At 46.4% G+C, this 11,380-nt stretch overlaps 1 protein-coding gene across 1 annotated transcript; it reads right to left on the reverse strand.

Moving 5' to 3' along the window:
* Positions 1–1,504: 1,504 nt before the first annotated feature.
* LOC131919057 (uncharacterized) lies at positions 1,505–10,507 on the reverse strand. The gene is made up of 6 exons (XM_059273115.1): positions 10,386–10,507; positions 9,128–9,259; positions 8,291–8,474; positions 4,489–4,640; positions 3,497–3,593; positions 1,505–1,579 (listed from the first exon to the last, which is right to left on the reverse strand). The coding sequence occupies exons 1-6, from the start codon at positions 10,490–10,492 to the stop codon at positions 1,505–1,507; spliced, it is 747 nt and encodes a 248-aa protein (XP_059129098.1). The 5' UTR covers positions 10,493–10,507.
* Positions 10,508–11,380: the final 873 nt, after the last annotated feature.

The raw sequence follows: 11,380 nt of genomic DNA on the forward strand, positions 1-11,380 counted from the left end.
TCATTAAGGCCTACAGCAGCAAAAAAAAATATGATCACTTATCTTTGTATTCAATATGTCTATTATTTGGTTATCACACAAGCTATATTTCAAGAAAATCAGAGGCAGATAGCTCTGGTTTTTTAATTTGTTATTTTTTAATGTTTTATTGATTCTCTCTTGGTTTCACATCATGCATCTCAATCCCACTCTTCCAACTACCTGTTCCCTTGCATCTGTGCTGTGAACTTGGTATCTCCAATCTGAAATAAAATAATATAAAGAAAAATGCAAAATCCAAAACCAAAAGAAAACAAACAACAATCTTGCTGAGGAATATGTAGTGTGATCCAGTGAGTCACACAGTACATCTTTTAGTCTATACATCTTTTCTTGTAAGTGTTCTGGCCTCTGACTTCTCCTATACTGTCAATAATCCACCCTCACTGGGACTCCTCTTTTATAGAATTGATGTCTGTGTCATGGAGATCCTGCAGCTCTGATCTGCAGATCTGGGCCTTTCACATGCTCCTGCAGTTCGTAGATGAAGAGGGTGTTAGGGTGGGATGACTTGTAGCCCTTGTTCTGAACCTGGGTGGTAGCTGGGTTAGTGAGCCCACCGCTTTCCCTCATCTTCACCACCTGAGCAAGCTCTCCAACTCTGCCCTAGCTAATTCACCAAATGCAGGAGGCAGAAGGAACAGAGCCCAATTCTCCTCCTTTTATGCCCTCACATCTGGGTCACCACACTCAGACCACAAGAACCAGCTCTGCTGTTTGAACTGGTAAGATGCTGGGCCAATTTTCCCAATTGTTGCAGATGGTCAGGGACAGACCCAGCTCTTCTGTTCTCAGGCCCCAGAGGCCAACTCTCCCACCAGCTTCAGATAGCATGTGCTCAGGTGGGGCAGGCATCTTCCCCTCACCCTTGACAACACAGGTCAGAAGAAGGGGAGCAGAGTCAGCTCTTCTGCTCTCACACCCTCGTGGCCAGCTCTCCTGCACCACCACTAACAAGGACAGCTCTACATGCTGCTCAGTCCAGGTGCAGGACCCACTCTCCAAGTGCTGCCATTGATGAGGGGCAGATCCAGTTCTCTCTAGTGCTGCAGCCTGTGAGGGGTAGGGTTAACTTTTTGAATCCCTATCCTGTCTTCAATGGCAACAGGAGCCACTGACACCAACATAAACTGAAGCTGTGGCAGGGTACAGGTTCCAGACATGGCCCTTAGCAGCAGTCTAGGCCTAGAGGACACCATGGCCCCTGGTGGCAGCACAGGCCACTGAGAGCTGTATGGCCCTGGAAGAAGGACAGCCCTAGAACATTAACATGATCTTAAGTGGCTACTCACACACTAACTACTTCTGTGTATCTCTTGGTTGACAACACAGGCCATGGAAATGAACATAGAACCAGGTTGCATTTGCAACATGAACCTAGACATGATCCTAGGCTGCATCCTGAGTCTGCATGTCTCCATGGCCCTGGTTGGCAATGCAGGTCACTCAGAACAGCATGGACTGATCAGCAGGCCCCAGATATGTCCATGTGGCTGCCAAGATTCCAGGAATTTGCAATGTCTTTGATGGCATTAGGAGCCTGGGACATCAATGCAGACCTGGTTTCAGCAGAGACAAGGACTCAGATGTGGCCCTTGGCAAGCTTCCTGGCACAGATGTCACTATGGTCCTGTGTGGCAGCACAGTCCTCTAAAACACGCACACTGCCCCTGTGGGATCATATCCTTTGACAGTACCATAGTCACAGGTGGTGCCCAGACTGAAGGTGGCTGCAGAGCTCTCAGTGGTAACAGGAGTCACAGATATCAACACAGAGGCTCACAGCTGTGTCAAGGCCATGGACAAAATATGGTCCTTGGATGCCCAGGCAGGGACATCACCATGGCCCGGATGGCAAGCAGGACTTGGAGTTTTTGCATACTCCCTTAGTAAATGTTTGGATTTCCTGAGAGGCATTAGAGCAGTATTGTTGTGTTTCTCATTAATATGGTTCACAGGGTCATTTCATAAAATGTGTATACAGAATACTATAGTTTAGGGATAGCTAAAGTTATGTCCAGAAAGAACAGTATGGATACTTTTTCTATCACGCAATGGGTATACACAGAGTTGGAAACACCATCCACATCCAAAGCCCTGTGTATCCCTGGCTTGGCTGGGAACTCACTATGTAAGCCAAGCTGGGCACACTCAAGTTCTGAAGTTACAGATGGTTCTGAAGCTATAAGAGTGAAACATCACACATGACCTAGAAATTGATATTAAGAGTGAAGAGTTGGAAACTGTGTGTTTAGAACAACTTGACATCAAGATAGTCTTCCGTGATGGATTTCCCACCACATGAGGAGGGCTAAGGACTCAGTGAGCTTGCCAAATCATGGACATTAAACTGACAGAAAAGGTCTTGCTCACCAACATCTCTACCCTTCACATTATTGTATCCTTCACAAGGAACACATTCTGTTGACTGTCAGGGTTCTCAGTAACTCTTGTCTCAGGTTTTCTGTGTCTCAAGCTCATTCGTGATGCTTTCTTTTCTTCAGGAGTACTGAGTCAATAGACCATGGATCTGATGGGGCTGGACCACCCGGAGGTCAGCTGGTGTCTGTCTCACTGGTGAGATCACAGCTGAAAGGGGTGTCTTCATCTGAGGGGGCCTTGACACTAGGGTGGAGAATGTTGCACGATCAAGCTGACTGCGGCTTCTATGGCTTCCTCAGTTGTCCCTCAAGAGCTGCTGTCAGTGTAGGAAAGGCTATCATACCTAAAGCAGTTTGGCTGGGACACAGCTAGATAAACTTTGAGCCCAGAGCAATACTGACCAGAGAAATCAGTCTTAAGGGTTCGGAATGGGAAATCACATTTTTATTTACAAAAAAAATACAGTCATTTTACTCAATAGTGCCTTAAAAGGAACACAATATAAACAGTAAACAGCCTTATCAAAATACCAAACAACAAGAACACAAGAAAGAACAAATGAATTCAAAACCTCAAACCATAACATATAAAACCAAAAATCCCAAACCAAACAAAAGCAAAAAAACAATCAAACAAAAAAAGTTAAGCTAAGCAGCTTGCTTAATTAAAATAATAAGATTAGGTTAATCATGCAACAGACTTTGAAGCACAGACCAACAGCCTGTGGCTGGCCTTGGAAACATGGTAGGAAGGCAGTCACAATTGTAAAAAGCATTTTCAAAGCAAATATAGCCATGCTTCCTTGGAATCTCATAGGATGTTTTCTTCTGAGGAGGCTTCGGTCCAAGGGTGGAGAATACCATGGGTTCAAAGTTGTCTGTGCCTTCTTTGGCCTCCTCAGTTCTCTCATAGCTGCTGTGAGAGAAGGAAAGGCAATCAGTCCCAGAAGCAGCCTGCCTGGGCCACAGGCTAGACAAAATCAGGGTCTATTCACACTGGAAGCCAATGTCAAGAGCCCCCAGTCCCCATGGATGCCATGGTTGCAGGGGTTGGAATGCAGTGGTGGCTCACTTGCCTGTGATACTTCCTGCTCCTGCTGCAGCAGCTCTGTCTGCAGGAGGCTCTCATCCTGGGCTGTGACATGTTCCAGCTTGTGGTGCAGATTTTCTGACCTAGAGGAGGAAGGCAGTTAGGGACAGGCCTGGTGGGGACCTGTTATCTCAGCTGTTGAGCCTGAACCAGCTCTAGTCAGCGGGACAGTCCAGAATGATCTTTCAGCTGAGGGCATTCCCTGCATTTCCTAGCAGAGAAATGTCAGCTTATCCCTGGGTCTGGGTTTTATTCTCAGCTAAAATCTACTAGAAAATGAACTGAGAACTACACTGTGCTGGGCAAGAAATTCAGCATGTTTTGCCAGTTCTCTAGATACATTGTTGTGAGAAAAAATAACAGTGTCTGATAAACAGTTCAGGGCAGATGTACATGGCCCTGATTAGATACCAGGTGAATGAGCAACCTGGGAAACTGAATGTAGACCCTCTAGAGAGCCTACAAAATAAAAGCAGTGAAGGTTCTGATTATTCCTACAGCACAGAAACCTGCCTGAGTTCAATACCTCAACCCCTAAATAATCTTATGTCCAGTAAAATCTTTTCACAGGAGACAGATGCACAGTGCAGAGAGCCTGTAATCAGCAAGAGTGTGCTGCATGCAGATCTGTCCAAAATAGGAACTTTTCTGTAAAAGTGATGTTCTAAAAGGAAAATAAAGTGACAGGAACACACCCTGTCCTCCTGAAGTATCCCGCCTCCTGCTAGACTGAGGACTACCATAGCGAGATTTATGTGGTGACACAGGGGACACTGAGAAGATACCAGAGAGCTCAGGAGGGAATAAGGGGTACACATTCCTCAGAAACATTAAAGCTCAAACATAGTGTTTCCTGGAGAAGTTCTTGTGAACTGGGCTAGCACAATACCCTGAGGTGGTCTTTCCGTGGCTGTGGCTGAGAGCCATCCAGATGGGGAGAATCCCAAAAGGACAGAGATCCAGGGACAGGTGACCTACATCGTTCTAACCGCTCCTCCCGGCCTGGGCTCCCACCTCATCTCAGAGACACTGAAGTGATGTTGCAGCTTTTCTGCCAAGTCCCTTTGCTGGGTGACCAGCTCCTTCTGCTTCAGCAGGTCCTTCAGTCTTTCCTCCAGGTTTTCCTGCTCCTGTGCATTAGAAGATTGTGTTCTCAGTGGACTTTTGCTCACTCACATGGACACACATAAAGTCATGAAAGCACACAAGTAGATGTAAGCACACATACAAGCACACTGTAATGCACTAACATGTTTAGTTTCCCAGCTAATGCTAATATAAAGAGCAATCGCCAGAAATACTATTGAGAAGAAGATTAACTTTTGTTGGATGAGAAACAAACACAGTGAGTATGAGAGATCGGAAGTTCAGACACTGAATTGCCTGTCCTGTAACCTAATGCACAGGCAGGTAGACCTCCTGCGTCCTGGCCCATTAGCCAACCCTGCTTAGGAAGTTCCCCAAGCTGTACAGTATAGGATTTAACCCCAGCATAGGACCACTGCATGGTGGTGGACCAGACCACTGGTCTTGTTCAGTGCTTCCCAGTTGCCCTCAAGGTGAGCAAATTCCTCCAAGAGAAGCTCCCTTTACCACAGGCTGCCTCACTTCAGACCCAAAGCAATGAGCTCAGGAAACTAGAAAATCTCCACAACCAGGATGCAAAAGGAACAGTTCCTCCCTGTAAGGTGATCATTTCAGAAGTTTGTATGAGTAACAAAAGGCTGACTAAATCAGAGTCAAATGATATTCCATGGAAGGGCTGAACCACACTGTACTACACACTTCCAATAATGGACATCTAGATAGTTTCTACTAGAGGCTACTCTGAGGAACACTGCTAAAACTCTGCTGCCCTCTAGCTTCTCTAGGGACATCTACTTCATGTTCTGGATCACTGTGTCACCTGGGGATTGCAGTTCAACCTTCTGAAGAATTGTTTGTGGCTTCTCACTGCGCTATATCATTTTATATGACCAGCAATGTCTGAGGGTCCTCATTTCTCCCAGCCCTCATGAGGCAGATTTTAACTCAGAATGAAGAACTCTGAAGAAAAGCAGTTACTGAGTGCTGCAGGCACAGCACATGGTGAGTGCTTCAGACCATCATGAGCCTAAGTTGGGTGTACTGAGACAGCCCCCTTCTCACACCTCAGCGTGGCTAGGGGACTTCTGCTGGACTTGGATGCAGAAAGATGCACACTGCAAGTCAGACTCTCTCAACCAATAACATCCAGTCCAAGCTCCACAGCCAAGGTAAACTGAGCCAAGGTTAGGCAAAAGTGGAAAGAAAGTGGTAGCAGGCAATGTGGATGAGGACAAGACAGGGCACAGAGAAGACAAAGTAAGCCACAGACCATTGAGTATGCATTCACCATTCACCCCGGGCAGAGAAGGGACACAAACTCTCAGCCAGCCAATCCTGCCTCAAAGACACAATGGCCTCAATTTCCTGTACCAAGTTCCTTTGGTTTGCTCCAAGGATTTCCTTGCAGATAAAAGTTTTTGACTCTATATATACTGAAAACCACTGAATTACAGCAGTTTTTCTATCCTTTCATTCTAGAGAGCTAGGTGGACATGTAGAAAGATGGGCAAAAGAATACAGAATTTGATAGATGCCAAGTGTGTGGGCACAGTACATTCTCAATAATGTTGGGTCTCCATCATCATTAAAGATGCTTCATGAATAAGTTTGGAGAAATACACACACACACATACACACACACACACACACAAGTTTACACATTCACACACAGAAGCACATACTTGCACTCATAAGCACCCATACTCCCAACACACACAAGCACTTACCCCTACACATACAGGAAACATGGGCACAGAAACACCCATTAACCCACACAAGGTCATAAACACAAACATAAAGGAACACTACTGTAGAAAGAACAGCCAGAATTCACACACACACACACACAGAGGTTCACCCTCACAGTTGGACAGAAATGCAAACACAGATACACACACACACACACACACACACATACACACACACATTCCTGAACATATGGCCAAGAGAGGACTGCTGCCTTGTAGCAGCTTTTCTGCTCTGGGGGAGGTCATGGGTCTTCCCTGCTGTGTACAAGGCTCTTAGATTCAGCCAGCCTCTGCTACCCTGCCCTGCACTCTTTTCCTTCCATGAACTTTATACATCCCAAGACTCATTGATCCCACAGGTTGCAAGTTAATCCATCATAATCTCTTCACTAAACTTACCCTAGCTCCTCCAAGAAGACCTGGATAGCTCAAGTGAAAGAGAGTGACCCATGGTCAACACCCAGGAAGTTGTCAACAGATTACAGTGCATATGATATATATTCACCCCAATGTCAGTCAGAAGGAGGCCAGTGACATCACCTGCAGTGCTTTTCAGAAACACAGCACTCCACACAGCTATGAGAGGGAATCTGTTCTAAGACACAGCTATGCACATGATATAGTCAGCAACACAATGTCAGCAAAGAGATGCACTGTGCGATTCCGTGTTGTGAAGCCAATGAGACAAACCCGACACTTCCTGTTGTGTTAGCTTTGTGCAGTGAAAAGGAAGAAGTCTAATTTTATGTTTAAAATAGCTGTATTGTTTGATTTTTGTTATTTATTAAAAAACACATGTATACCAAAGCAATAAAAGTATATAAACACAACAGAAAGCAATTTAAACTTACTACAATTACATGAGACAAGACAAAAGGTCCCCCTGGGGAAGAGGGGAGACAGAGTGCTGGCCAGCCAGAATGGCCCAAACAGAAATTTTTAGGTTCATTGAATGACCTGGGCTCAAGGGAACAAGGGAGTGAGCAACAGATGACAACATAGGATTTCATTATGTAGCCTCTGAACACACACATATGCACACATTTACACATGCCTGCATAGATCACACACCGGCCACAGAAATCAAAAGTGAGCAGAAAACAAGGAAGTGTACATCGTATTGAGTGAACAATTGAATTTAGACTTCGCACATCACATGTTTCAGCAGAGACTTACAACACAGCTATCTGTCACTTGGGAACTAAAAATGCCTAGAGGAGAGCACACAGCTTAGTCAAACTATGTTGAAGTGATTGGAGAAAATGTTCTCTTGAAGCCTCAAATCAGTCACTCCAACCCTCAGGCTGTCAAAGGCCTCCCATATCTATGGTCATTCAGTCAGCTCCAGACTGGAAACTCCAGGAGGGGAGAACTGTCCAGCACCACCCACAGAAAACAGGCTGACAAGCTGAGCCTCTGACAGTATGAACCAAGAGTTAAGCTAAGGGAAGAGAGCACATTGGGATGTAGGAAGAAAGGAGAAGACCACATGCCACCCCAAAATTGACCCCAACATGAGAACTACTCACTTTGCACTGGCCCTGGGCTCTAATTCTTACAAACTGTTTCCTACCTGTGATCTCACATGACATCTGCAAAGCAAATGAGCCACAGGCCACTGACCTAACCAATGAGAGCTCTGTGATATTCTCCAAGTAGCTCTCTGCATAGCAGACTGGTAACATAATAACATGTAGGTGTGTTATAGCTGACTGACCCATCTCTCTGAATGTACTGCAGCTTCTAGCAGAGCAGGAGGGTTTGTTTGCCAATCATCCAGTATCTTGAAAGAGGCTAACTCTACAGAAAGACTTTTGAATGATCACAGAAATGAACAATTGGATGGTATGGAGTTGGGATTCTGGATGGATGGTGGATGGTTACATGGGAGTCTCTATGTTTATGGTTGGACAGTTGGGCAGCCTGCCCCTACTGCCTCAGCCTACCTGCTGCTGCTCAGCACAGGGGTCACAGATCTTCTCATGGGCCTCCTTCAAGAGCTTCTTCACCTCCTCACAGGTCTTTTGCAGTTCAATCTGCTCTTTCCACAGCTGTGTGTTCTGGATCCTCAACACACGTACAGTCTTCTTTAGGGGATTGCACTCTCGTAGGAACCGGCCATGGAGGTAACTGAACCACCAAAGAAAGAAATGCTGAGCCTCAGAGAGATGCATTTGCCATCTCTACTTCTAATGCCACTAACCCTGAAAAGTCGGAGGCCCCCAGACAGCACAAGAATGGAGCTCTCAGTAGCCGAGCCAGCATCACTCAAACGCAGGCCAAATCCAGAGAAAAACCAAATTCCCGAGAGATTCAAACTACTTCTGAGAACCCTGGTACCAAAAGGGATCCTGTGCCTCTGAGAACAGGGTGCAGCCCACACCTGTGCTTAACTGTTCATGGTCTTTGGAAAGCATCAGCAGGTAGAGGGCAAATACTCTCTGAAGGAGGGCAGAAGTCTTAACCAGAATAAATTCTCTCTACAGATCCCAGGAAAACCAGATCTGTGAAGCTCCAACCAGAGCCCTGGAGGCCCTGGGCTTCAGGACATCCCCTTTATGATGCAAAGGATATTCCAATCTAAGGGCTCCCACGGCTGGACAACGATGGGAGGGCCTCAGTGTTTTTCCACACTTAGCAAAACTGAGTCCAAGAGGCCCAAACCCAAGGGTCACAAAGGAGGATGCTGGCTAAGAGGCACACAGGCTAGAACCAGAGCCTTCACTTTGAGTCAAGGACCAAGAAAGGCAGAAACAGTCCCTCCCAAGCTAGTAGGCACTTACCTAAAGTATTCAGTCTCCTCAATCAGCCCCTTGCACTTGTGCAAGGCATCACTAATCTCCATGGGCAATTTCTGGAGAGCTGACATCACCTGCTTGTGTTCCATTTCAAGCATCTCGAGTTCAAAATTTAGCCTGTGGTAGGGCATGGACCCAGGAGGGAAAAAACCCATGAACAAAGGCCAAAAAGAACACATGAAAGAAGCTGTGCCATGGACTACCCCAGTCCAGTGGATGCCAAAGCTTGGCACTTAAACAGTGGGACCTCCTGGTGCTTATTAAACATCCTATCCTGTCCCCAGGACAGAACAGCCAGGAGGTCTAAGGGGAGAAATCCAATGATGCATGAGCACCCACAGTGGGCTTGGAGCTATAGATAAGCGCTCTAAGAAGTTCCCAGGAGTCTGTGTCACATATGTGGACTCACCAGAAACCTATGGGGACATTCTCCTGTCTTCAGAACAGGGATTCTCATTCCTGGGTGTCTATTGCTACATGGAGGACCAGAGCACACAATCAGTATTTCCAGGAGGGAGCCCCAACTTCAGGATGGTTTTGTAAACTTCACGTGATTCGAATGTTCTACCAAGGTGAGCACAGAGCTAAAAGTGGGATTCCCTGGCCTCAGCAGTGCCATCATCTGGAAGCTATGTTAAATCCTCAGATCATGCCCTCAGACTCTCAGGAACACACAAACACACACACACACACACACACACACACACACACACACACACACACACACCACATGAAATCAGGATGCCCAAGAAATATTGGCATGTGGCATTGTCACATAGTATAAGAAGACCAGAGGGGAGCTGTGATGAGCTTCAGGCCTCACAGTCACACCCTGAGATGGATGAATGGACCAGGCCCCTACAGCTGCTGCCAGGAGCTTTCAGCACATGGTCATCTGCTGGTCAAGCACAAAGACTCACCACCAACTCACTGCACCTAGCATCACCCACAAGCCACACCTGTCAAGACCTCTTGAAATGCATGATGAGAGCTCACACACTACTGTCCGTATCCTTAGACTGTGATTCAAGCTATAGGCTCTGCTTTTCATTTGGAGGAAGCAGACAAGTCTGTGTCCACATCTCACTCCTACCCAGGCTCCAAGTTCTGCATTTCAAAAAAACTCATGAAATTTAGTTTAGGCAACAGGACACCATGGTGTTTCACCCTCCGATTCCTCAGGAAACCTGGGCTTGATACTGTGGTGTCATGATGGCCAGCAGAGAACTGGGAATAAAACTACCTGTTGTTCAAATCCTTGTTTGTGTAATTGGCCAGGATTCCACGTAGCTCATTTCTCTCACATTCCATATCATGTAGACGAATGGTGAGTTTCTCTAGTTTTTTCATTTCCTGCACCTGCTCCTGCTACTGCTCCTGCTCAGTGAAGGTGGAGAGTTGGGATGGTGCTTCCCGAGTAGTCCCTGCAGGTAGACAAAGACAAATGAACTTGTATTCTTGAATCGCATAGGACAAGGAGAGTCCATGCTGAGTCCCAAGATGAAGCCTAAGGAAGAGAAAATGCAAGGAACCCAGTGAAGCTTCCAAACAGCAGGGCAGCTATCCTCAAACTGGGGCCCCTGAGCTCTGTCTCTGTCCTCAAGCACTGTGGATAATCATGTGCCTCCCTCCTTATTGCAGCCCTCTGGTCTTGGAAGGCCTAAGCAAGCCCAGCCAAGTAGAATTGGAGGACAGTGTCAGGTCATATCTGATGTGATGCAAGTTAAGTCCTGTTGTCTCTAGAGCTTAGCAGCACCAAGTCCTGATCACATGTGTCCAGGACCAAAGCATCTGTATATCTGCTGTGTGTCCAGAGGAGTTTCTTCACTTCCTATTGGCATCAGATTCCCATGGAAACTGAAGAAATCCACTGGGATGAAGTGCAGCCACACCCTACCCAGAGAGAGACATCTCAGCAGTCAGTCTGTTCCTCCTGCCCTTCTTTGCCTCTAAGAATGTAATGAAAGAATTCCCAGCTGCAGCCTGAACAATTCATAGCTCTCCAGAAACTAACCATCAGAAACTCTTGACTCTGGGTCTGCTCTTTAGAAAGCCAAGAAGCTGGATTGGCCCATTGTTACTCAGAAAACCCCTGCTGCTGAGCTCTACTACCAGAAATCTCAGTTCAAGTTCACTTCCTCCAGCACACTTCTCTAACTCTGCTCAGGAGTCACTGTGCCTTAGACAGAACCATCTATTTCTCCAGGTTTGACACTGAGGCCAGCTTCCTTCTTCCTC

This window comes from Peromyscus eremicus, chromosome 9, assembly GCF_949786415.1.
Source record: "Peromyscus eremicus chromosome 9, PerEre_H2_v1, whole genome shotgun sequence".
Lineage (NCBI taxonomy): Eukaryota > Metazoa > Chordata > Mammalia > Rodentia > Cricetidae > Peromyscus > Peromyscus eremicus.